Raw genomic sequence first — 27,427 nt, 5'->3', positions numbered from 1 at the left:
GTCATGCTTTCGCAGGATCCTTTTACACAGAGTATTTAACATATGAATACCTGATTACTTGACTTTAACTTTAAACTAACCAAATGGAGAGTTTCACTATTCATATTACAAAGGATCATGGGGTCTCTTTAAAGATCTCCCTAAGTGCCTCTCCACAGGTCCTTAAACAGGTGACAGAGTCAAGGACCAACAGCAAATATGGTTGCCTCTGCCGCTAGATTATCAATTAGGTACTAAGAGCAATTCTGAACTCTGCTGTTGAAAAAGAAGCTTGACATTTGGGGGGATTTTGTTGCATTTTAGGAAATTGGAGCCCTGGAATATTCTGTTCAGTACAGGACCCCCAACACCCTTACTCCCAAGTTAAGGGAGGAGTGTTGACTGGGAAAGTGACAACTACGTGTTGGTCCTAACTCCTTTACCCACCAAGACCCCATCAACCTGACACATTCACCCTTGTGCAACCACTGCACAAGTGAAAAAACAAAAAAATCTGAAACACAAAAATAAAAACAATGCCCCAAACAACCCAAAGCATGTCTTCAGTTACCTTCCGGGTTTACTTTGAGAAATAAGTCACTTCCTCTCTGAGCAGGTCCAGCTCCCCAGGGGGGGTTCTCACGTCCGGACGCAGGTTTGTTGCAAGAACTAGCTGTTTATGGCAAGGAAACAAGGTTAAATGAGTGCTCGACTTCATGCCCACATTTCAGCTAGAAAATCCGTTTAAAGAACAGTGTACGTGGGGCAACTGAGACCTTGGCGATCATCTCGTCTTACCCCTTGGTTCTGGAGACAGTAAAGCTCACGCGATCCCCTCTGTGTGCGGCCAAGACTACAGCTCAGTCTCCGACCAGCTGCCTCTCAGCCTCTGCCAGACCTCAAACCTGGGAGCGTGATGGGGCTCCTTCGCTTTACCCCGCAACTTCAAATGGTTGGTGCTCAGATATTTATTGATAAGGGAACAACAGAGAAGTTGGAACATTAAATTGTTTAAAGACCGAACTACCAGACTCAGAAACTAACTCCTGTGGAAGGAAAAATCGGAGTCAAAAGTTACTTCTCAGAAGTTTCCTTACTACTTTGCATCTTAGAACAGGAATCAGCTGACGATGACCTCAGGGCCAAATGTGGTTGCTGTCTGTAGGACCCAAAGCTAAAAATGGCAAAGCTTCTAAACCCAAAGCTTCTAGATAGTTGAGAAAAGTCAATGGAATAGTACTTCACGATGGGGAACTGAAACAAAACCCACATTTCTGTGTCTGCTTACTTGAGGGCTGCCTTTGGGTCGCACCATCAGCAACGAGCGGCTGAGACAGAAACCGCCTGGCCGGCAGAGCCCGCGCCACTTAACTCCCTGGCCCTCCCACGGCAGGCTGGCAAAGAGCTGGTTAAACGCTGGCTGCAGCTGGTGCCAAGACGCGGCATAACCGCTGCGCCTTGTTAGCTTTTCAGGCATAACTGCCCGCCAGCGATTAACGGTTGTCACCAAAGGAATCCCTACAGCCCGCCCATGCCCGCCAGCTCCATCTCCAGAGGCACCTGTCCATCTCCAGGAAGCACAGTGCTGGTGGCACACGTCCACTTACTTTCAATCTACGCAACTGCTTACGTCATCGCCTGGGTGACAAAGACCCCGGACGCACTCAGGACCTGGTGGCGCCTCTTGATGACAACACTCTGTCCCCGAGAATCACTGCTTGCTGTGCCCTAGTCACTGACCACACACCAGAGCCGGGGACTTCAGGAACTTAGTCCTCGATGGAACGCCATCTGATGGTGACCAGGACAGGTTCCACCTGCCGTTGCCTGGTGAGCGTGAGAAGGGACGCCTGGTGGACGCAGGAAGCACAGCCACGGGTCAGGGACGCACCGAGGGTTACCGCACAAGACCAGGCCCGTCCCGGGTGCCTTGGGGGCCGCTCTGGATCCACGTTCAGGCTTCAGGGGCACACTACTGCTGGCCAGTGACCCGGGGTCTGCCGACGTCCTCCCGAAGGGGCAGCCAGCATGCATCGGCGTGGGCTGCCATCCACCCGTGTTTCTCGGCACAGTCCCTTCACAATGCAGCGAGGACGGGGAACATTTCCCCTCGGCTCCGCTCTGGCCTAAGCAGGAAACGGGCTCCAGTCGCTGCCCCCTCACTGCACCTGCACGCCCGCATCCGTGGTGCCCGCTCTCGAACGACGCTACTTCGCGGCTTGCCAGAGCTCCCTACCGTGCTGTTACCCGGGGAACCAATCCCCGATTCGGGAACCGCGCCGCCCCTCTCTCACCACCTTCCCCTTTCCCCGTGGCTGCCCCCCACCGTCTTTCTGGTATTTCCAGCCGTTGGTCAGGTGGCAGGGGCACTTGCGCTCCAACGGCGGGTCATTACAGTGCACACGTGTGGCAACAAGGCCTGCGTGGCTGTCAGCACTCGCTGGCACCTCGCGTAGGACGAAAGTAAGTACCGCTCGCCGTGCCTCCAGCAGCCCCTACCGCGTCCCGAGCTGTCCGCCTCCCACCGGGCTCGAGCCCTGCGGGCACAGGGATCCTCAGATACTTACCCACCAGGACGTCCTGCGTCCGGCCAGCGCTTACACGACGCCCGCTCTGTGCGGGGGCTCCGCGGCGGAGCCAGCATGGCGAGCGGGCGGGTGAAGACGGAGAACACGCGTCCACACGGGCTCAGGGAACAGCAATGCGCACAGCGGGGCTGCCGCCCCCCGCCCTCCTCGGCACTGGGCGCCGGCGGGCTCTTCCTCCCGCTCACTCTCCTCCCTCCCAGGTCAGTGCTCCAGCCCGCTCCTGGAGGAGTGCAGGCGGGGCCTGCACGCTGTCCTCGGGGCGGTGGACGCGTCTCCCCCGGCCACACCACACGCCGCGCCCCACCCTCCCGCCTGCCACACACGGTCTCCCTCTCGGGGCTCGGTCCCGACACGCGCGAGAACGGAGCCTCAGGGGAGGAAGGCCTACGGGCCGACCTGCAGGGGTCGTGTGCCTAGAGATCTATGCCGTGGGGGCGGCAGACACAGCCAAACCACGAAGGCTTCCCCTACCCACTGCCAGCCCGGATGGCAGGTGCGCGGGACGCTCACGCCCCGGTGACAGCGTCGGGAACGCGGCCGACCTCTGTCCCGCCCCGTGGCTCCGGACCCCCCCACTGGGTCTAGAGGCCCGACACGCTACTGCCGTGCGGGGGCGCACACGGGGGGCACGCGTGAGGGGGCCTTCCGTCCGCGCGCGCAGGAGGCCGCAGGGCAGACGACCGCACAGGGACGAGACCCAGCTGCCCCCGGCTGTCGCCGGCCGGGTCCGGGAACCCACCGCCGTGGAGCTGCAGCGCGCGGAGCAGGCCGCCACAGCCGAAGGCACGGACGCACACACGCACGCACGCACGCACGCACGCACGCACGCACACGCGCCGTCCGAAGCATGGCCGCTCAGGACCACGTGTCGGTCAGCGGGTCTCGGGCGCCCCGCTCGCGAGGTCCGAGGCGCCTGCGTGGGGCGTCTCCACCGCCACAGGCAGGGGTGCTCAGGGGCGAACGGCGGGGCGCGGGGGCCGCTGGCCCGCGGGCGCTTCGCGGCGCACATTGGAGGTCTGCTGGTTTTGGTGTGTATACAGCGGAGTTCTTGAGAACCATCAGGCTGAAGGTCCGTGCGCCTGCCCCTGCCCTTGCGACACAAACCTGAACGAATTCTCAGATCTTGGGCAAAAGACAGGAGCTTCTGGTCGTCAGATGAACAAAGACAACTTGGGTTGGAAGAGTCAGCTGGTCCTACTTCCTGACGTGCAGAGGTCCCCTGTCATACAGCTGGCAAAGTATTTGCACACAGGACTCAGGCTTACTCTTTGTCCCCCAAATCTAGCAAGAATCTGTACACTTCCAGCAAATGTGAACAAATATATTTAGATATATTTAAAAGAATTAAAAAAAAAACATTTCACAAAACATGTTGCCATAGGAATTTTTTAAGCAATAAATGCCCACATCAAAATTTAAACATTGTTCAAAGTATGATTATCTGTACTAATAAGTAATGCAACAAATTATGTAAACAGAGTCAGATACATTTCCCATTTCCCTGCAGGAGTCACTTCCTTCCTGGGATTGAACCTGTCCCAGACAGTTTTCCAGGGGACCAATTAAGAAACTGCTATTTTCAGAGCAACAAAAATAAAAGCTTTTATTTGTTCATTTGAATATAAAACAGGCGTTATCACAGATGTACAAAGCTTACTGGTGGTTTAACATACGAGAAGGTTGCCGTCCTTTGCACATAAAAATTTTGTTTGAAACCGTGATTGGTTGAGTACATGAATTTCTCTAACCAGTCACCACACTCTATGAAATAACGCTGCTAACATTCAACTGATAAAAGGGACAGTTTCCCTTGGGTAAAGTGTCAAGCAGGATTAAATATATATAATAAACAAGCACCATGAGGAAGCCGCCCTGTTGGGTTAGGTCTGTGTTTCAATGTTCATTGTGTACCCTTCTTTGTGCAAGTTGATTACACGGTTTTGTCTGACTTCAAAAGCACAAGGTCACAAGACAAACATTGTTACATTCTCATGAATGATTTATCTACAGCACAATTTCTAATACAGAACGATCCTTCTTTATTGCTGAAACGGGTTTCTTTTCCTTTTTCTTGCACAAATGACCTTTGATCCCAGCCCCCAACCCTTTGACCTCAACTCTAACATGAGAGATGATAGGACGTCACTAACCATGTTCACCACCGCACCGCCTTCCTACTGGAAGTGACACCTGGTTTGTTTGCTTCCGACATCAGCTAGACCTCACAAGTTATCCTGCAACTGTGTTTCCTAATCAGTACATGATCTGAAGCCTTAAACCATCCTTCCCCTTAAACAAGGTTGGTATGTGTAAGAAAATGTCTTTTTTCCTGTGTGTGGTGGGGACTCCCCCCGCCCCTCGTAGGAAGCAGAAGACTGTAGGAATGTGTATCTGAAGCGTGTAGAGATATTCACACAGCAATGAAGTCAAATAATATGTTAAAAATCAACTAATTTGTGGAGATGGAAGGATGCACCCCACATGCAGACAAAGTTTTAAAAATGCCACTTAAAATTTTAAGAAAACAAGTAGCCTTGGATCTCGGAAGTCAAACAAAACTCTCTTTTAGCAAAGGGCTTACTGCTGGCGCATATAGCAAAGGCAGGTGAAGACATTGCCTACAATGTAACGAAAAGAGAATCTAAAGTTTGCCCAGCAACAATCTTGGTCATGCATTTCTAGCAACGAGAGCCACTGCGGGGTCATATGGGGGCAGTTGCGAGATAAATCACGCTGGGACAGCGGATACCTCTTCTTGGCTGGACACAGATGGGCCAATTCAATCAAGGAGTGGACAGGCGAGACATGAAAATTGGAAGGCGTGTGAGGCGGCGGCGGCGGTGGCGGCGGCGGCAGCAGCAAGAGACGGAAATCAGAAACGCGTCATCCACAGGTGGCGGGATGAAGGCAGCTGTGAGGCTTTCCTGCTCCGGCCAGTGGCTCTGTTAGGAGTCCGGGGGCAGCTCACGCGAGTTCCCTGTGGCTTTTGCTCACGCCGGGGCAGGGAACCCCAGAGAGCTGGCCGAGGAGACGATCTCCTAGGCGAGTCTTTTCCCTTAAAGCTGTTCCGGACACTCTGTCCACTCCATACAGTGGCCATCTGAGGGGAACCAACACAACCCGGTGCAAATGACCACAGAATATCGTTCCTTTTCATACCAAGGACCAAAAGGGGCGACACTAACAAAAATGATGAAGAACACTGTGCAGCGAATTCTTGCAGCTAAGAGAACAGTGCCACACACACCTGCCTTCCCTAATGCCCGCTCCGCGTACTAAGCACATGCTGGCACACCGTTCGCTGTTGCCCCCACAGCAAAGGAAAGATAGTGCACATTTAGCCTCAAATTCCTTCCCCATCTCTGAGATGGCAATAATTTCACTTGCTGGTCTCTGGTTCTGGAAGAAACATTTAGACCGGGCTACCGGCAATCTGTGATTGCTCACATCAGCAAAGTGGGTGTGAGAGAATCTCTCTTTATCTACAGTACAGTGGAGGGGACACCATGCAAGTGACAGGTTCTGCATTTTAAACTTTAAAATCTCCTTTGTTCATTAGTGAATTTATATTTCATATATATATATTTGTTGTGATACTATCCACGCAAGATAATACAACACTTTTTTATATTAGCAAACATTACAAGACTTTAATGTTCTTGAATGTTTTTTCTCTTTTATACTTCTAAAGAGATCAAAATAAATTAAACGTTTTGTACATAATTACATATGAAGAAGTTAACTTATTTTATCTTTTTAGTTTAGTACAAAGTTATCTGCAAGATAGTTGCCGAAATACACCTTATGTATAATTCCTTCTCACTCTATGCTAACTTCCAAGGCCGTATGCTAGCCTTTGTTTCTTCAGTACATTTCTGACAAAGAAAGCTGCTAAAATCTAATTGGAAGGTGCTATTTGGAAGGTTTCCTCGTACCTCAACAAACTTTCCTAAAAGGATAAGATCTAGCAATGGCTTAAATCAGTAACAAGGTCCATGTCATTAAGATTTCATGACACATTAAACAGAGAAAACAATTCTTTGTCACACTACATAAATTGTTTAAAAGAACCCATCTTGAGGGCAGAATATTTTTTAATTGCTATTTTGGCTTAACAAAATACCACATTTACGAAGAAAGCACTTATCCAATAATTAAAAAAAAAAAAAAAGAAAAGAAAAGAAAGTTTTTGAAATGGGTTTTCCAACAAACTGAAGGCAGTAATCCAAAGTCCTTCTGAGCAAACTTCAGTGGTAAATTCACATTTCACATTTCACCCCCATGCCAACCAGGACTGCTGTGGAGTCTCGCTGAGGCGTGACCAAAGGCTCCATCCCAGTGAATGTCGCCCTCGTGTCTGCAAACTTCAGTGACACTGGGAAAAACGCTTCCTTCCCTGGAAAGGTCCATGGGAGCCAGAGACGAGACTACATGTTGTAGGCCACATAGATGGGGTCCAGCTGGTCGGCCAAAAACCCGTCACGCAGGTGCATGCGCTGCTTCTCTCCCCGGGAGTTGATGGGGATCACACCGATGTCCACCACAACCACCACCCCCACCACCAGGTAGTGCTCCTCCAGGACCACATTGGTCACCAAGGGGACCAGGTCCAAGGCTTCTTGCTCTGACCCATCAAGCTCAACCACCACCACCAGCAAATTTGTCCAGGTGAACACAGCGCTGCAAGAGAGAGAAAATCATCACTATACAGCGAGGTTTTTATTGAACAACTAGGCTTTCTTGTCAACAAGTCCCATCCATCTGGCTCTCTTTGGATGTGCCTGTGCGTGACCATCTCTCCGAGCCCACGGCCGTCAGCTCATTAAGTGCCACACACAAGCCTGTCGCTGGCGTTTTCTAACGGCGGCACTCGTGGTGGCTGCTGCGCGTGCACGTGATCTCTGTGCTAGGCATCACCCTGACAGCGGCCCTGCCCTCTGCCCTCAGCCGCTGCCGAGGGACACGCCACGGTCGGGTAGCACGGCAGCCCCACCACCTGTGCGCTGTGCCCCTAAGGTGAAGCCTGTGTCCCCCGCCTTGGGCCTGGGGCTGGTATGCAATGAGGCCAGGGGTAAGTCAGCAGAGGCTGGAGAACAGCTGGGGCTTTGGGGCTGGTCCTGCCCTGCCTGGGCCACAGGGGGAGGGGGGCACTGAGGGAGCACGAGCAGCATGGAGAAGAACCGCCAGCTTTGTGTGCAGCTGACCACGGGTCCCGTCACACTGGGGCCAGCTAACCCAGTGGGCAACTGCACACACGGGGGCACAGGAGCTGTTTCTAGTACTGAGTCTGGGATGAGCCTAATGCAGCAAGAGGTGACCTGTCTGGGGAGCAATTCCTTAAGAACATCGGAGATGGACCCAGAAGTATTCTACTTGGGATCTTTCAGTGGAAGGTCACCCGGAGTATTTGGTCCGGCCGGTCTGTGGAAGCCTAAGCTTGGTGCTGCTTTCCGCTGCCAGCCACCTGAACTTTCACGGTCGGTCGTGAGAAGGCGGTAGTGAGAGGGCGTTAGTGGCCACTGCTCCTGGTGCGCACGCTCCACTGGCCGCGGAGGTCAGAAGGGTCCCAGGGTGAGGGGGCTGTGTGCAGGAGGAGGCCAGGCTCCAGGGGCCTGCAGGGGGCTGCTGGTACCTGCTTCTCCAGCCAGATGCACGGAGGTTCTACGGGGCAGCGAGTGTTGGGGAAGCGCACTGTGTTTTCCAGTAGCTTCAGAACACATTTATCCAGGAAAACCCCCCACGCATCTTGTTTAGAACGACCAGTAAATATATTAGTGTGGAAGGAAAGAGCAGAGAATGTGTTCGGCAGATTACTGCTCCCGGGTTTGGCCTGGTGATAAGCGCGTGCACCCAAGGAAACAGTCCTGCCGAGGCCCGTTCCCAAGATGTGCTGGGACTCTTTGTGACTCTAAAATGTTGCTCTGCATGGCCCCAGTGAGCCCATCCTGAGTTTGTGATATCACAGGCTAGATACACGTAGTAGCCACTTTGGGCATAATTTATTTATAGCATTTGACACTGAGGACACAGCATTAGGAACCAGGCTGGATTTCTGTACTGGATGGGGGAGGGCTTTGCCACGAAGCTGTGGGCGGGCCAACATCTCTCTCCTCCCAACAGAGCTTTCCTAGGCCCAGAGATGTCAACCTCTGGAGACGACGGATGAGAAGGGAAAGATGTGGCTAGCGGGACCGTGCCGCTGTGCACAGTCACATCGAGAGACACAGGTGTCAGCCTTGGTCCGAGATACCTGACAGGGTGCGCTGGCGGAGCAGCACAGGCCCGGTGAGGGAAGGAAGAAGGAGCAAGAACGACATAGTAGGCTGCACTGGGCGGTTGCCGGCGGACAAAGCCCAGCACAATCAAGCCGCTGTCTTTCCGGTGCACACGTGAACAGAGCGGAGCACGGGGCCTGACACGCCTCGGGTGAGGCCACACAGCAGGTGGCGACAGCAGTGCTTAGAACAAAACCCTGAACCCTGGAACAGAAACCCACAAGGGGCAGCAAGGAGCACCCGCCACAGACCTGTGAGGGGCAGACAGCCCTTTGCAACTACGCAGAAAACGCTAGAGGGAGGCGGTGCAAACCATTCTGAAGTATTTTCTCACAGACACAGAGCTGGAAGGCTGTAACCGGGGTGCGGCCCGGTGCCATTTCTGGGCCAGGGTCTTTCTAGGGCTTCCGTCTCCTGTCTACACGCAAGCGGACAGGCAGCTTCGGCAGATTCAGGGAGAGCAGGCCCGCGTCCAAGTCTGAAGCACAGGACCGTGCGGGGAGTGATGGCTCTCCCATCACTTCCATCCTGCCAAGCTTTCTGTGTTCCCGTTCAGTAAACGCCAACAGATAACCAGCCTGCAATCCGCTCACATGACGCAATGAACGATCTCAGGCCAATCTACCCACGAGGAAAAACTGCTCACAAGACAGTTCGGAACGTGCCTCCCTTTGGGTTCGAGAGCAGCTTCGTCAGGCCTCTGCTGGCTCCGGGACCCACCAAACGCACAAACCTACAGCTACGGGTGCTGAGCCACTTTTCACTCTTAAACACCACGTGAAGGCGCTCCGTGAGCTTGAGGAAGGGCTCCACGCTGCGGCCTCCAGGCCAGCCCCAGGCACCGTGGGCCACCGTGGGCCACCGTCAACCAAATGGACCAGGGAGGGAGGGAGCCCAGCTCCAGGAGGACAGGCCCCGGGGCCCCCGGCCTGCTGGAGGGCATCTGGTGTAACTGCCTCCCGTCTGAGCCTTACGGCCTGTGAAGGACCCTCACTCTGAAGTGCCTGCTCGTGCGCCTGTGTGCAGTCTGTTTTCCCCATGTGACCCTCTCGCAGACTCAACGCAAGTAAGTGACAATTTCCGGGACTCTCTCTCCAGGCGCATCGTTCTCAGGAAAACCCGCAATCTGTGGACTCTACGCCAAGAGTGCCCTTTTGCGGCTAAGTTATCAGCCCCGAAGGTAAAGGTCTACAATCCAAAGCCGAGGCTCTCCTGCACAGGCCCCCCGTCCATTCCCAATGCCACACAGTCTCTGTCCCGTGCCACTGTGCACACGTCCACCCACTACTCACCATTCTGTGACGCTTTTGTGGGCTCTGATGACTGAGGTCTCGATGTCTATCGGGTGATACCTCATCCCCCGCAGCTCCATTGCCTCATCCAGAGCCCCCACCACATACAGGGCATCGTGGCGCTCTGTGTAGGGAACGGAAAACGTGTGTGAACTTCGCCACAACGGTGCTCGAGCTGCTTAAAAACAAAGTCTAAAACTACTCCTGACTGCGAGATGCAAAGGAGTGGGGCCACTGAGCGAGGGTAGCAAGCTCCTTTCTACCAGGGTCGCTGTGCTCCCAAGGAAATGGCCGGGCCAGCACTGCAGTCTCCTGGGAGGGCTGCTCTCACACCTGTAACGTCGCTCCGCACCTCAACACCACGGAGTAGAGTGCGTTCTCGGGCCAGCTTCTGTGCACCTGCAGTAGGCCAGCCCACGTTCCTTGCAGCCCTCAGCCCCAGTGGGGCCGGCAGACACACCCCAACCCTCAGAGTGCTCTCCCAAAGCCCTAGGGTCAGGGTGCAGCAGCAGAGCCAAAATTAAACCTGGTTCCCTCTGATGTCATCACATGAGGTCTAAACTCATTCTACCTCTCAGTAGGAAAAAAAGGCAGAGTTTCTGATAATGCTCATAAACAAAGGTTTCCTTAGCTCATGTAACCGTGAAACATCTTCTCACTCATGCAAACCTCAGACAGTGGCAACATGCAGTCAGTCCGTCTTTCCTTAAAAGTAAGGAGACACCCTCAACCTTTAGGGTGGTAAGTATATCCGAGAGTATTTGAAAGAAGCGATCGACATACAGAATACCAGAAAAGAAGTCTTTTCCAGTTTTAAGTCAGATGAGATGAGGACATTTATTTGCTGGCCTCTAACTATTAATACAGCAGGGACTCCAGTCTTTTGGGGGGGGGGGGTCACAGGGCTGAGGACAACAGCGCTGTCCCAGCACCCCCGACCCAAATGCCACCGGGTGGGACCTATCCCACCTCCTGAAGAGGTCCTGGGAATCCCAGATAACACCCTCCAATAAAATAGCCTATGGTTTTCCCAAATTGCAAACATGATACAAACACGATGCCAAAATATTTTTGTGCTTTGCTTTCCCCCTAAATTCACGCCAGTTCAGCCCGGCTCACAGAGCTCCCGCCATGCAGCTGTGTCTGGAAGCCTTCTTGAAAGTCACCTCCTGGGGCTGGGGTCTGACAGGATCTCACCAAGAAATCTCTGCTCCCATCCTTTGAAATAACGGAGTCCTGCCTCTGTTTTGAGTAGAACTGGTAGCTGAGACCTCAATAGCAAGTAGGACTTTACATTTTCGTCTTTGGTCACTTCCCTGCCTGGCACCAGCCGCCCTCAGAGGCGGGAGCAGCAGCCTCCATGCGACCACGGCCCGAGCGCCTGGCTACCTCTCCTTCCTGACAGGCCACACTGTCAGGTCCTGCCGCCACCGCCCAGCTGGGGTTGCGGGCGGGCCTCGTTGGGACTGGGCGGCTGCAGGAGGGGCGGGGGGTCTGTCCACTGCACTTAGGGGCGCGGTGTCACGGGCAGGGCACACTCTGGCTCCTGTGAGAGCACACAGGACACGACGTGCGGCTTCAGCGTGGACACTCTCACACCCGCCATCCTCTCTTCCGTACTCAGCTGCTTCCTGGCTGGTTTGCAGCCAGCATGTGCGAGGAGCCCCTGGGGCTGGGGTCCCAAACCCACACAAGTTCTCAGGGCCTGGGGACCTGGCTTCTCGACCCACCTGCCTGGGGGCTCTTACCTCCGTTTGCGTCTGTGAGCTCCGTCCTCCGCAGGAACCCCAAATAGCCCGTCCGCGCCCAGACCGTCTGCGTGTCTCCGAAACTTAACCTTGAGTTGAAGTGGTCTGACTGGAGGGACTCGTCTCCATAAATGGTGAAGTAGCCACTGGCGTTGTGGGCACTGTGAACCCAGATCTGTTCAGGAAGCAACAGAATTGGGTGAGTTCACCTGGGAACATCCCTGGGGAAGAAACTACGGGCGCAAGGCAGCAGCTGATCAAGGCGCCCTCAAGGCAGGAACAAGGCCACGTGAGTCTCACGCAGGCTTCTGGGGGGGATACACAGAGGCGCGAAGCAGAGCACCAAGCTGTCCACCTATGGAGAAGCTCGTCAGAACAGGAAGGGTTTGAAAGGAGGCACATCAAGTGAGCGATGTTGTACTAAGCAGTTTCCTTGCACTTATTCAAATATAATGATTGTTTCTAAAAAGCAATTTGGAAAAATGTTGAAAACTTTTATGATTTATTTTTCCCTTTCACGTGGTTTGCACACTTTTGGGAACATATTCCAACACAACAGCAGAACCCAAAACCGACTCAAAGAAGGAAAGGTGTGTAATATCAAGAAACAAAACAGCCCGTGTGTGTGACACTTGGGCAAATGAGAAAGAGCAACATTTTGACTCAAAGTGGTGACCAATGAGTCATGCAGAGCCATGGAAAAGACTCGAGGTTAAGCCAATTAAGTCCCTGAAACACGCATAAAACTGCATGCAATTCTGTCTCTGCAGGGAAAAGAACCAGAAGTCAGGGTCTTCTGGACTACACAGTGTTTCAAGTAAAGACGTTCTGAGCTGGGTTGTTTTCATGATTTTATTACACTGAAAAATGGACGAGTGAGAGACAGTCCACCTTGTCTGCACTGTCCCGTGGCTCTCAGACACTGTGGGCACACCCACAGCCACCCAGTCAGGACCTGCTGAACAAACCCAACCCCAGAGGAAAGAAAAAAGTGACACCATCGTGTAAGGGCAATGAAACTTGTTCCTTCTTCTCAGACACAAAATTTCCTTGTGAAGACACGTTCCTGTTCAGAAAACCAGAGTGAAGTGGGCTCTGATGCCCGGCTGGAGCCGAGGCCACTGGCTAGACAGCGGCACAGGCTGGCACCCTCTCCAGGCACCCAGGACAGCACGCTGTCCTTCCCAGTTTCATTCCTAGGAATTGACTGACTGATTGAAGTTTATTTATTTTGAGAGAGATAGAGAGAGAGGAAGAGGGAGAGTCGCAAGCAGGCTCCTTGCTGATGTGGGGCTCGAACCCACCAACCGTGAGATCGTGACCTGAGTCGAAACCAAGAGTCGGACGCTTGGCTGGCTGAGCCCCCAGGGGCCCCGAAACAGACTCGTAAGTACAGAGTATAGACTGTGGTGCCAGAGGGGAGGCAGTGGGCAGGGGCTGAGTGGGGGGAGGGGACCGAGAGGTAAAAACTTCCAGGTGTGAGGCCAACAAATCTCGGGGATCAAAAATGCAGCACAGGGAATGTAGGCAATGGAATCGTCATCATGTTGTGTGGTGACCACACTTGTCCTGGTCAAGAGTCACATCACTGTGCTGTGCACCTGACGCTAACACGACACTGTGTGTATCAACGGTCCTTCAAGTAAACAAAGCCGCTGCGCCCCAGCGCAGTGGCGCAAGCACACATCACAGGTGGCTGAAGAGAGGACAGTGGTGAGTCCTGACCACTGCTCACATCCCAAATGCCTTTTCTGGTTGGGCTGCTGCTTAGCCCTTCGTGGGAATCTCTCGATCACGTCTGAAGATCAGAACTGACGGGATAAAATACTGTACAGGTCTCACTTAGGAAATCTCCTTTAAATATGTTCCTAGACGGGAGCCCGTGTGGCTCACCAGGCTTAACACCCGCAGTTGCCTAAGCATCCGACGCTTGGTTTCAGCTCAGGTCGTGATCTTGCGGTTTCGTGGGGTCGAGACCCGCGTCAGGCTCTGTGCTGTCAGCGTGAAGCCTGATTGAGATTCTCTCTCCCTCTCTCTCTGCCCCTCCCCTCACTCACACTCACACTCTCAAATAAATAAGCTTAAAACAAAAGAGTCTGTTGGTTGAGCAGTGGTGTTTTTAATAAGCTGTTAGCGACGGCAGCAGGTCTGTGGGCAGCTGGGGAACCTCTGTGAGGAGGGAAGCTGACCATGTGGGGGCAGGTGGCACGGCAGCAAGGACGTGGCCATTAGACCCAGTGCCCGTGAGGGGCTCGGCCTTGCCGAGAACAGGAGGGAAGGTAAGTGCACCGTGCCCCTTTCTGATGTCCCTCCCACTGGCTGAGTGGGGGAGGGGGTGATCTAGGGCAGCAGGAACGGGGGTCAACCAGCGTGGGTTTCCTCCTAAATACGAGCGAATGGGTCACGGCCACTGTTGACTTTCTGACAGAGGAAATGCCTGTCATTCCCTAAACTGCGACCATTTACTGACACTCCATGGTTCTAGGCTGTGGCCTTGTGCCCTGGGCATGTTCTCCATGGCTGTCCCGACGCGCTTCTCAGCACTAAGTCGGCAAGCGTGCGGCAAAGGCAAGAGCTAGGACGTAAGGAAACTCACTCCACGTATGTTCACTATCCTCTGCCCTAAATTCTTTGGAGAGGGCCATTCGCACTTGCTCACGGAAATCTGCTTTGCAACCCTGAACTTCGGTGACTCGTTCTAGCGGTAAAGCTTATTTCCGGTTCCTTCCCAGCCAGTGACTTGACTTGAGGCTTAGCGGTGCTTCCAGGTGTTGAGGATGACCCGGCGCGTCCAGCAGGGCGGTCATTTGGTCTCAGAGGCTCCATCTCTGAGCACGCCCCGCAGCTCGCCTCACCCGGGCGGACACCCCGGAACTCACCTCACCCAGGTGGGAGTCGCCCAACGGTCCTTTTGTTTCTGGATTGGCAATTATGATCCGAACCCCCGGGAGGATCTATGTGGCAGAGGAGAACGTTCTGGTCAGTGGACAGACAGGCAGATGCCACACCAGTCAACCTTGCTGTGGCCTTTATGCCACGTGCCTGTTTTCCTTTCTAAAACTGTCTAGAAAGTGGTATGGCCTTAAATCAAAATTACATACCATAACATAATTACTGCGTGACAACCGCATCTTACTGTAATCATTACTACAATGATAGTGCCTGTATTAAAGTGATCTTCACATTAAGAATCTGGGGACACCTGGGTGGCTCAGTTGGTTAAGCATCCGCTCTTGGTTTTGGCTCAGTTCCTCCCATGGTTCCTGGGATTGAGCCCTGCATCAGGCTCTGCGCGGACAGCGAGAAGCCTGCTTGGGATTCTCTCTCTGCTTCTGTCTCTCTCTGACCCTCTCCCACTTGCGCTCTCTCTCAATAATAAGTAAACACTTAAAAACATTAAGAATGTGAATAGAAACATGATGACTGATACAACTTAACTCAGCATGATGCATGAAAAATAGGAATTTTCAGACATTTCAGTTAACTTTTCAATCGTGTTTAGTATCGTGCCTGACATCATGGCGCGTGAATGTGGATGAAGGGGGAGGTTTGCAGTCGGTGCTGAAATAAGGAAGTCACCCGTGGATCGAGGTTTCGGAGATGAGTGTGGACCGAAAAGTGAGGCAGGTGTGGTGGAAGGGAGCAGGGTGGTGGCCCCTGCCGTGCTGTCAGGCGTGTTCTGACTAGAGAGCCTGGACAGCCCTCTCTTTCCTCAATCATGCTTCCAACGTTCTCCTGCCTGTCACTGTCTTTTATCGTAAGATTCGTATCAACCATCTCCTTTTTTTACATTTTTTCCCGTGTTTATTTATTTTTGAGAGAGAGAGAGAGAGGAGACAGAGCATGAGGGGGTGAGGAGCAGAGAGAGAGGGAGACACAGAATCTGAAACAGGCTCCAGGCTCCGAGCCGTCGGCACAGAGCCCGACGCGGGGCTCGAACTCACGGACCGCGAGATCGTGACCTGAGCCGAAGCCGGACGCTCAAGCAACTGAGCCACCCGGGAGCCCCGACCATCTCCTTCTTAATGGAAGTTTGGCTTAGAGGCGTTTTGAATTTCACTGAAACCACATGCATCTGGAAGCAAAAGCTGATTCTGCAAATTTGGAATGAAGCCCGTGTGGGTTCAGTTAATCGGACCTTGTAGGGTTGAGCTTCAGTAAGAGCTCTTGGAACGGGTGTCCTGTCCCCTAGTCTGAAGCGTGACACGGTGGCTCTGGTCTCTGTGTCTCGCTCAAGGCTGAGTTAGGGCAGGTAAGCACAGGGTCCTACCATGAGAACCAACTTAGCAGCAAGAATTCTCACTGGCGCTCACACTGACACAGATGATAAAGGATCCAGAACTGACATAAGATGCTTCTGGAATTACGTCAAGTGGAGAAGAGATAGGACAACGGGGGCCAAAAATGAAAAAAGAAATCTTCGCTTTGGTGTAAACATACTTCTCACCCTCAACTTGTAAAAAAAAAAAAAAAAAAAAAAAAAAAAGACAAACAAAGAAAACATGACCATTGTGGCAGGAACTACTCCTCCCCCCACCCCACCATAACCCTTCCTTGCCTGCTTTCACAGCAACCGATACCTGGGTTTATAGTGAGGCCCATACACACTCAGAACCAATATAAGGTTTCTAACTTTTCTTTCAGCCAGTGTGACCGTGTGACCGGACTTTGGGTGGCGGTACTTAAGTGTGCACAAGGCAACTCAGAAAACTTCATCTGCATCTTTCCTTTCCTCCTTTTTCTGTTTCTTCTCCTGCTGGCTGGAATGTGAAAACGATGGCTGGAGCTAGAGCAGCCACTTTTGACCCTGAGGTACTCTTAGGAACAGAATCCATGCAAAGTAGAACAAGACAGAAAGTGCTGGGGCCCCTGGAGGTTTCATTTCTTTTTTGTGAAAGAGAAGAAAAACCTAACTTGTTTAAAATACTGTTGTTTTGAGTTTCTGTACTCATGGCCAAACCTATTGTTAAAAATATTCTAAAAAATACATTTCTTAAAATGTCAAAGCTCATACGCTAAGACTCAGGTTTATGGAGAAATACATCTTTCTTCCTTCAATACTTACTTTTCCTGATTCCATCAGGGGCAAGCTGTGAGGAGAGCCTCTTTCCACTAAACGCACTCTACAAAGAGAAAGAGAAGGTATGACTTGGCCGCGTTCTTGAGCCTGTGGTTCCCTTCCTCCATACTTAGCACCTGCCTGGTCAGTGCTGGTCAGGCTGCTGGGGAGCACTGTCCAATGCAATGCACTGTTTAGATGTCCAAGGAAAAAGTGATCCCAGAGCGGACAGTAGCTGTGCTCCGGCAGGAACACGGAGAGAGACACAGGAGGGGCCACAGAGAACAGAGGCCAAGTCCCGTTCGCCAATCATGCATGACCACCGGGAAAATGATTCTGCCTGGACAGGAACCAGGACTCAACTCAGCACTTGCAGAAAAGGAAAGGCGTACGGGTTAGACTGGAGCGCGAATGAGCTCCGGCCACGGGGACAGTGGCCCAGGTCCGCAGAGCACAGAATCGACCTTCTGAACCAGGTGCATCTGACCCCCACGAGGACTGGCCAATTTAGACGGCAAAACCTTCTAGAAAAGAAACTCTTCTCCACTAAAAAATACTTAATGGTGGCTTAATCTTAAGAACCGTGGATGACACTGGTGCTGGTCACAACCACAGCTGGCTGAACCCCCGCGGTATTCTTTCTGCCACAGTACAAGACTGGGATGCTGTTCCTTCGCCTAGGGGCACTTTTTGTTCACAGAGTGCCATGCTCGACACTCGGGATGAGGGGTGCTGGAGGCTGTGTCTCTGTGTCCATGGAGGAGGGATGCTCACCACCCCTAAGCCACCCTCTGCGTGGTCACAGCCACCCTCCTGCTGACTGGCACGTGCTCTGGAGACGGGAGGGGACAGGGGAGAGGGGCAGGAGGCCTCAGAGGGGACCCCTGGCCACAGTGTGGGGGCGCACGAGGCTCCCTCACAGCCGGCCTTTGCAGCACCTGCAAGTGGGATGCCACGGGGGCGGGAGGGTGGTCAGGGGCGGGGCCGGGAGGGAGAGCACCTGACCGGTGGCGGCAGCGACGTGATGATGTGCAAGAGCTCACCATCCCCAGTTCGGGTTGCACGACAGCCACCAGGATCTCTGGTGCTGGTCTTGGGAAAGGCTTTGATGCTGACGACAGCAAATTGAGGGCTATCCAAGGAAAGCGGCCCAGATCTTACACACCGCTGCAACGGTTCCAGAACATGCCAACAGGCTTAATGACACGAAGCATCCAAGATAAATTACCCGATGCAGCGACGACAGAACTGTAAGCGACAAACGCTCTCAGGACCCAGGCGGCATTGTGCTCACAGAGGCCGGGTCAGGAGGCTGGGACCGCTACCCTCAACTAAAGCCAAGCTCGTCTGAATGGTCAGGTGACGTGAACACACCTGTGTCCAGTGGCTGGCCGCACAACTGTGGCTTCTGGATGTCAGCAACGAGCTACAGACGGAGAAAGCTGCAGGGACAGGAGGCTGACCTGGGTGGGAAATTGTGAGTCGTGTGGCTGGGGAAAGACAGGATGAAGGAGCAGGGGCCCAGAGGGGGTGGGCTTGGCATGAGGTCCCAGCACCACACAGCCCTGTCTCCGCGCAAGCAGGGCTGCTGCTGTCTGGCTGGGGGTGGGCGGCGGGCCCGCGATGTGGCCGGGCTTCCCCACAGCCCAGCGGGTCCGGCTGGGCAGCAAAACTCCTAGCCAAAAGTTAGGGCTGTTTTGGACACACTCCTGCTCTGCCAGCTGTCCACGCAAAGCCAGCACAACCTTAGGATGCGGGAAACCCCTGTCAGGCATTTTGGATGTATCCGGCAGCTGTGACTGCTGCATTAGGAGGGTGAGGACCCCGGACAGGGCACCTACAGTCACCAATTGGGCCAGACGCTGGAAACAAGGGACCAAGAGCAATGTCCCCGGACTGTGCAATCTGTGCCCAGGATGTCCACGGCTTTCCCTTCTCTCCCTCCGTGCAGGCTTCTACCTCGGCCTGTGCCTGGACAATCTAGGGCGAGATGACACGGGCGTGGGTCTCCTCCAGCCAGCGGGGCTCCCGGCCACGTGCACGCTGGCTGGCATCTGCCTTGCCAGACGGTGGCCTCCTTGGCCCTCTTCCTGCTTGAAGGGTTTACGCGTGTCCCGTCCTTCCCTGTACGGCCCTCAGCCTCTGAGAAAGCAGGCATTCCATCTCAAATGTGGAAGACAGGAGGATCTACCACGAGGAGTTTCTTCTCTGGCCTTTGTTAGAGCTTCCCAGGAACGCAGGAATGGGGTGCTGGAATCACTCAGGGTTGCTCTGATGTGAAAAAGTCACAGATCCTACTGGCAAATGCCACAGAGGATGGTCCCACATCCACATGAAAAATATCCAGAGAGTAAAATGAAAAATAAAACAGCCTTACGGAAAAAGACAAGCTGTGTCCTCAAAGAGCCAGAATGCACATCTGCAGCCCACGGAAGGAGGAATCTTCCCCGCTTGTAAGGGAGATGCTGATACCGAGCGCTGGACGGGCTGCAGGGCGACAGCGGGCACCCGGGCGAAGCCCTGCTCGGCCTGACCTTCCCAGGGCGGGAGGGTGCTGCTCACAGGTCGGGTGAGCTCCGTACATCCTGTGCACCTGCCAGGCAGGGTCCATGAGATGCCCCGGGTCTGTGCCGCCATCAGCACCGCTCTCTGGAAGCAGCCTGGATGGTCACAGCCAGACTGCAGCTCGCGTGGGAGGCTGCAAAGGCGGGCGCCCTGCCCGAGAGTGGGCTTGGCTCCGTCCCACAGTGAAGTGAGATGGTAAACGGAACCCTGTCTCCCGGGAGGTTCCAGAGAGACCGAGCCTATGGTCAGATCATTCTCCGGGGGACTCGCGTGGACGTGGCAGAATCTGTCTGACACAATTCGGGACCTGATTAAACCTGTCAGCCCTGGGACCAGGATTTTCCGCCCCTTCCCTTGCTGCCCCCCCCCCCCCCGTCCACTGCTGCTGGCCGTCAGCGCACCTGCTTCCCCACCCCCCTCCAGCCCGCTGTGCGGCGTCAGGAAGGGCCTGCCTCTGACGCTTCCAAACTCAAGCACCAGCCCTGGACTTCCGAAAACATGTTTTTCCCCCGAGGCTGTTAATACGGACTTGAAGTTTAGGCTTTCGCTAGAAAAGAAGCAACGGCAAGGTAGAAAGTTCACGTGGGGAGACCGGTCACTCCCTACACAATCCCTCCCTTGTGCGCTGTCCTTACTCCCATCTGAACCTCACCCTGCACAGCTGCAGCCACCAGAGTGACGTCAAGGAGCTACAGACACAGGGTGCTGAAGCAGGAGGTCCGTCTGCAAAGGGCTCCTTCCTCTGGCCTTGTGGAAAAGGCTGGGGGGAGGGGCTGCTGCAACCTCACCACCCCCCAGCACGCTGCCCCCTCCTCTCCCTGACACAGGGTGACAAACCACGACTGTCACCCAGGGGAGGTGAGCACCTCCACCTGCACAGCTATCGTCACCCGCTGGCAGGGTGCCCATCACACCACCGGCTCAGGAGACGGGAAACAATCCAGAAATCACACGATCTGTCCCTGTAAGAATGACGGCAGCTGCCACCGCTGCTGCCAGAAATGTCACTTCGGGAACACGGACGAGCCCAGTGCAGATGTGTCCTGAGGGGGGACAGACAGAGGCCGAGGGTGGGTACCCGTCCCTGCCAGCTGCGCCGCTGCCCGGCCCCGGCCACCCGGGGAGGTCTCCGTGACCTGGAGGCTGTGCAGCATCCACACCTCCCATCACCACGACCCGCTCTGCCACAGCAGCCAGAGGAGGAAACGGGACCCCGGGTCTGCCCCCGCACCTGGCACGCCACAGACGCACAGCTGCAAACTGGGGGCCTCCCAGGCCCACGTCTACACGGCAGCGTCTTCCAAAACAGCCTGAAGCATCTGAAGGACGGACTATAAGGCCGCTGGCACAAGTTTTTCAGAATCCCAGGAGAGGGAGGGGAAGTTCCAAAACACGGGATGTCACGCGTGTTCCGAACCCTGGCTTCAGTGACCCGAGGTGCTAGGGTTGGATTTTGTCCCCAGCTTCCCGGCAGCTGGGGCAAAGGGAGGAACAATGAGACAAGTCTCACGGTCGGTCGAAGTCTGGATTCTAAGAGCGCTGCAGGTGAAGCCCTCCCAGAGAGGACCGCTAGGGGCACGAGGAAACCCCCAACAGAAGGGGCACCAAGGTCATGCCCCCACAGGAGCGAGGCCACAGAACACCCCCCAAGCACCGCTGCCCCTAACGGAAGCTCTGCCCCGGAACCCGCGCTCAGAGCTCCAGGTCACACATAGCCCACGGCACTGCCACCAGGCCAGCAGTGGCAGGGGTGACGTGGAAGCCCAAAACCGCGTAAAGCCACCCAAAATGAGTGACACCAGGCACAACTCAAGACGTGCTTACCTAACACAGCCACGGGACGAAGCAGTGCCGAGCGCCCCGGGTGCGCCTTCTACAATCACGGGTCTAACACGCTCCTGCCCCCAAGGTCCCCTGCCACCGCTGGGGCCAGACATTGCTCAGTGCAGTTCCTCGTCTCTCCCTCAGGCTGACGGGAGCCCAGACTCCTCCTCTTCTGTTGGGTCTGTCAGCGGACACCCCAGCCGGAGGTGCGGGCCAAGACCCCGTGTCCGCTCATAAGGCTTTGATGGCAAAGTCATCTGAGGTAATTAGTATGTTTCGACAGCAGCGTTTGATGCACAGGAAACCTGAAGGAACAGCTCAGGCTCTCTCTCTGGGCCCCCAGCAACGACCGCGGTCCTGGACACGCCAACGCGCTGCGGTTCGGGAGCCAAACCAGCCCACGTTTCCCCAGCTTCCGGCTGACGACTGTCTTCTGGACCCCACGGGACAGCTGGTTCCCACGTCTCCTTAGCTCGTCCCAGCTGCTGCAGTCTCTCAGAACATCCTCGTTTTCCATGACCTTGGTAGTTGTGGGGGCAGGGGCAAGGTGCTGTGCAGAGCATCTGGCATTTCTCACGGGGTTACACCGCGGTTGTGAGCTGGGGGAGGAAGCGCTCTCATCACGGACACCCCCACCCGTGCCGACCCTGACCTCCCACGAGGCTGCCAGGTGCCGCACCGAGCGCCACTCCCCACCCTCCCCGCCGTCTAGGGAAAGATGTTGCTCTGCGTGCCCACACTCGAGGGGGCTCACGACTCCCACTGCCGCTGGCCAAGCTCACACCCCAGGAACAGGGACTCAAGGCAGGCTGTCCTTCTAACACAGGAAGTGGAAGAAGCTCAGGGCTGCGGGCTGGTAATGTGCCCCCAGGGAGACACAGAGATGCCTGCACGGAGCTGGGCGCTGAGAGGCACCGGGCAATGTGGGAGTCCCCCCGGCTGTTCTGGAGTTTGCTTCTACGCCCCACGGGACACCTCTGCTCCCTTTCTACGTCGACCCGCGTCTGCCAGAAGTGGTTCTGGTTCTGCTCCCTCCCACAGTAAGGGGTTGGTTAACTCACGTGCACCCTTCCCTTTTTGAGAAAAGAGTGACCTGAGAAATCATTCCTGGACTTCATACGTTAAGAGTTCTGTTTTTAAAACTTTTTCTCTTTGAAAGTTATTTCACAACGGTGGAAAACTTACAAAAATGAAAACAGTACAAAGAACTGTTTTAATATCCCTTACTCAGATTCACCCATTGCTAGCATTTTACTCATTTGCCTAACCATTTGTGTGCTCTCTGCCCTGCTCGCTCGCTCGCTCTCACTCACACACACATGCACGCACGACCCTTTACTGCTAAGTACTTTAGTATGCATTTCCCACAACGATGGACATTCTCATACACAGTCACAGGACAGTTGCCAACTTAAGAGCGTTAACATTGATCTGATGCGTTCATCTGCGGTCCCCATTCCCATTTGTCCATTAGCCCAATAACGGCCATTACAGCACTTCCTGCGCCCCCACCCCCTCCCCAAGTATAGGACCTGCTCAGCACCACATTTTGCATTTGGTTGTAATGTCTCTTTAACCTCCATCAACGAGGAACATTTCCAAGCCCTTTCTGTCTTTGTGAAACTGACTTTTATAAAGAACACAGCCCCCGCCTCTTGAAAATGTCATTTAAAACCTTTTAACTCAAGATGGAACAAATACCTAAATGCAAGAGGTGAAAGTATAAAAATGTCACAATAAGACATAGAGAGTAAAAGTTTTACAACATCGGTTTGATAAAAAAAGAAAAGAAAAGAAAAGAAAAATCCCACGACACCAAGAGCACAGGCAGCGAAAGATGGATAAATTGGGCCACATCAAAATGAAAAGCTCTGTGACTGATAAAGTCAGCAGAACGAAAGGCGACTCAAGGAATGCACAAAACATGTGCAAGTCGTTTATCTGATAAGGGACTAATATCCAGAGTATAAAGAAGTCCTACCACTCAAAAGTAAAATAATTTAATCAAGTTAGGCAAAGGACTGGAACAGACATTTCTTCAAAGGAGACACGTGAATGGCCAATATGCACGAGAAGATGCTCAACATCACTGGTCATCAGGGAAACGCAAATCACAACTACAACGAGAGACACTTCACACCCACTAGGGTGGCTACTACACCAAAAAAAATTACATTAACTGGCGTTGGCGAGGATGCAGATACTGCTGGTGGGAATGTAAAACGGTGCAGCCACTGTGGAAAACGGCCTGGTGGTTCCCTGAAAAGGTAGAAACAGGACTACCCAATGACCCAGCAGTTCCACTTCTGAGTATATACTTAAAACGTCTGCAGGGAGAGTCTAGGAGAGAGAACTGCACACCCATGTTTACGGCAGCTTCGCTCACAATAGCAGACAGGTGGAAACCACCCAAGTGCCCACCAGTGGATGATGGATCAGCAAAATACGGTCCATCCCTACAATGGAACGCTATTCACCCGTAAGAAAGAAGGGACTCTGACACATGCCAAGACATGGATGGGCCTTGAGGACAGGCTGGGGAATGTGGTCAAAAACATGTGACCGCTCGTTGACCTGTGAGCTCGACCCGGGCACTCAGAGGCTCTCCACCCCTCCTCTGTCTTTGGAATGTGGGTTCCACGTGCCTTTCCTGCTCCCAGTGGCTGTTCCAAGGACATGGCCTTGGATGGTGACACGATGCTGGGAACAGGACTGAACTCAGTTGGGGCCTCTCTATGATCTTTTAAGATCTGGCGGGCAGATGTGGGGATGCGTTCGTCTGGCTGTCACCCAAGACAAGCCTCGAGGGGAATCCCCATGCTCCTTATAACTGCCACCTGCCTCACCCCCCTGGAGGGCCATCATCTTCCCTCGGGCCGCGCTGGGTTGCACCCGGGAAGCTCCCGGGAGGGTGTGCACAACAGACACTATGCTCAGTGGAATAAGCCAGTCGCAGAAGGACGGACACCGTGTGATTCCGCATGTGAGGTACGCGGAGTAGTCTATTCACAAAGACAGAAAGTAGAATGGGGGTGCTGGGGCTGGGGGCAGGGGAGTCAGCGCTTCATGGGGACGGAGCTCCGGCTTGGGAAGAGGAGGCAGTTCTGGAGGCGGATGGTGGGGAAGGGTGCACAGCAACGTGGACGCACTTAATGCAGCTGAACTGTGCACCTGAAGGCGGAACGAGGGTAGGTTCTCAGTTAAAATTTAATCATTTGGACATTACTTTGGGGGCTCTAATTCGTCGGGTTCTCAACGGGGCTACGCTTGTCTGTCTGGAGGATCCTGTCTGGAGGTCCATCAGTCCATCTGGCTCCCCCGGGGTCTGTTCTGAGCTTGTCAGTTCTTTGTGCCTTTAAGCAGAATGTTCCAGCACACAAGGACGAAGGCAAGAGCACTCACCAAGTTGCACGCCTGCTTGCAGTTTTCTGTAAGATCACAGGTACGCAGGAGGCGTGGGAGGAAGTCACATGTCACTTCAACAAGCTGACCACGAACGAATCCCATCATTTCGTGGCGCCTGTCACACACCCAGCCCTCAGCTCTGGCCCCGTGGCCCCCGCACCAGCCCTGAGCAGTGGCTGGGCCTGCGTCCGAGCAAGCAGCCGGGTTTTCCTCCACAAAAAGACTATCGAAGAATGAGTTCACTGAAGCAAACAGATGCTTCACTTCTAAGGAAAAGTATCTAGGATTCATTCCTTTTAAAATAACTTTCACTTTCTGATGAGACAGTGACTGAGTCTCTAATGAGACTGAGGCAGTAATAGGACAGCCACATGTGAAAGAATTAGGTGGTTGCCCTTGGCTTTACATGGACATGTGAAACATATTAAGATCCTGTCATCAAATGGCATCCAAACATTTTGTTACGGTGGTTATTTTGTTAACAGTGAGAGCAGGGTAAATTAGCAGGATATAAAGACACAGGTTGAATGGGCGGGCCAGGAAGAAAGAAAGAGGGTTTTCACAGGCCTGTATTTTTCCACACCTACCAAAACACACTACTGGCCATTTAATTAAATAACACGGCATGTGTGTGTACATTAACACGATGAGGAGGGAAGAGAGGACAAGGAGGTGACGGGGTGCTCACCTAACGTGGGACAGCCGGCATTTCCTTCTGAGCAGTTCGTCTGAGGGAGCAGGTACAGTAAGAACAGAGGCCCCGCCCTTTGCGGGGGTTCTGCCGGACCCTTTCTCCTTCTCGAGGCCTGAGATCATGAGCACGCGTGAGGGGGCCTTACCCTACGCCACAGAACTCCTACCAGCTGGCAGTGACGGACCCCCTGCATGGCATGCCCGGGAGGGGCTCAAGGCACTCTGGCCACGCGGGCTCACAGCTCACGCCTAATCGGGAGACTGTGAACAACCTCTTTTGGAAAAGGAAACGGCAGGAGGCAGCTCTCTGCAGTGGGAGATTTCCCCCACGGAACAGGCAGGAAGTGAATGGAGTCCCTCGACTGTCAGAGAAGAAACACAGTGCTGGTAACACGGTGGCTGTGAGAACAGATGTCTGATTTTAGGGCAGGGTGGCGAGATTTAGCATATAAAAATACAGGACGCTTGGTTAAATGTGAATTTCAGATCAACAATGATTTTTAGAGTACATGTCTATCCATGCATATTTGGGACATACTTGTCCTAAAAAAATTATTCCTCTTTTCTCTGAAATTCGAATCTAACTGGCTGTCCTGTATTTTATGTGCAACTCCAATTTACAGGATTTGGTGGTGGTCTTCAGGATAAGATTTAATGAATAAGCAACATGTTTTGTTGCTTATTCTAGCAACAAAAACTAGTCATTATGTTACTTATTTTTTATTTGCATTTAATTATTTAAATTTGGTCTTTACTGAAAAAAGACCACAGAACAGTTTCTCAGAAGAACCTAAAATGTTCTAGAAAAGTAAAGGAACATTTAATCAGAGCTCAACAGTGTGTTGAACTGCGGAAGGGACTCAAAAATCTGTCCCAATCATTCAGAACTGGGTGGGAAGGGGAGGCCAGAAAGAGGGCTGGAACTGGCATGTTCCTCCGGAACTCCCTCCCTCGTGCTGGGGACGAGGGCCCAGGAGGTTCAGGGACTGGGTCTCAGGTCACACTTCCAGGTGGTGGCAGAACTGTGCCCAGATCTCAGTGCCTCAGTCTGTGGTTCCTCCTTTTCCTCTCAGGATCTCCTGACGGGACAGCAGGTGTCAGAACGGGGTGCAAAGAGCAGAAACAGCACTGGGTTTAAAAGGGGTACAGTCTCTAAGGGATGATGGATGGCGGAAAGTAAATAAAGAAAGCAGTCGAGGGGAACAGCCTGCCTCCCCCATCACCTGAAGTTTCCTTAGTGCGAGGCTGGGATGCTGCCCTGCCTCCCACACCTGCCCAGGGCCTCCTCAGATATGGCTTTGGGGCTCTCTGCCTGCACACCCAGCCCAGAAGGAGATTTCGAGAGGCTGTGTGCACTGGGTTGGGCTCTGAAGAGAGGAGAAGGAGACAAAAGGGAATAATGTCTTTTTTTTTTTTTTTAACGTTTATTTATTTTTGAGACAGAGGGAGACAGAGCATGAATGGGGGAGGGTCTGAGAGACAGGGAGACACAAATCTGAAACAGGCTCCAGGCTCCGAGCGGTCAGCAGAGAGCCCGACGCGGGGCTCGAACTCACGGACGGCGAGATCGTGACCTGAGCTGAAGTCGGCCGCTTAACCGACTGAGCCACCCAGGCGCCCCGGGAATAATGTCTTTTTAAGGAAGCCACAAACTTCAGAGAAGATTTTGGCCTTACAGGGTAGATGGAGGCTGGAAATTCACCCCGAATTTACCATGTAAGGGACACTTTGCAAAGCGTGAACTCTTCTTTTTTTATCCAGTTATCTCCAGAGGTAAAGTCGTCTGATTTTCAAGTATACTCCATAAGAAGTATTTCAGGAATGCACAAAACCCGCACCACAACTCTGATCAGTTAAATCTTCGATTATGAAGCAGCCACTTAGTTGGCTAAACAATGAATTCAAAGAGCGTGCGCCTGCCTGCAGACAGCCAGAAGCAGAAATAAGGGTGGACGATACACACTAGTAGGTGAAAAAGCCAACCTGTAACTACATATAC

General features: G+C 53.4%; 1 protein-coding gene across 4 annotated transcripts in view; it reads right to left on the bottom strand.

The window, feature by feature from the left end:
* Positions 1 to 3,877: 3,877 nt before the first annotated feature.
* Positions 3,878 to 27,427, bottom strand: part of DIP2C (disco interacting protein 2 homolog C) — a 416,214-nt gene continuing 392,664 nt past the window's right edge. For all 4 annotated transcript variants that reach the window (XM_047848086.1, XM_047848087.1, XM_047848088.1 and 1 more), the window contains 5 exons: positions 16,948 to 17,005; positions 14,762 to 14,836; positions 11,883 to 12,057; positions 10,135 to 10,258; positions 3,878 to 7,247 (listed from right to left, as the gene is read on the bottom strand). In XM_047848086.1, coding sequence (XP_047704042.1) covers positions 6,995 to 7,247; positions 10,135 to 10,258; positions 11,883 to 12,057; positions 14,762 to 14,836; positions 16,948 to 17,005 — 685 coding nt within the window. In that variant the 3' untranslated portion in view covers positions 3,878 to 6,994. The remainder of the gene's footprint in view (positions 7,248 to 10,134; positions 10,259 to 11,882; positions 12,058 to 14,761; positions 14,837 to 16,947; positions 17,006 to 27,427) is intronic.

The sequence above is a fragment of the Prionailurus viverrinus genome, unplaced genomic scaffold, assembly GCF_022837055.1.
Source record: "Prionailurus viverrinus isolate Anna unplaced genomic scaffold, UM_Priviv_1.0 scaffold_51, whole genome shotgun sequence".
Taxonomy (NCBI): Eukaryota; Metazoa; Chordata; class Mammalia; order Carnivora; family Felidae; genus Prionailurus; species Prionailurus viverrinus.
This window is presented reverse-complemented; position numbering and strand designations above follow the sequence as displayed.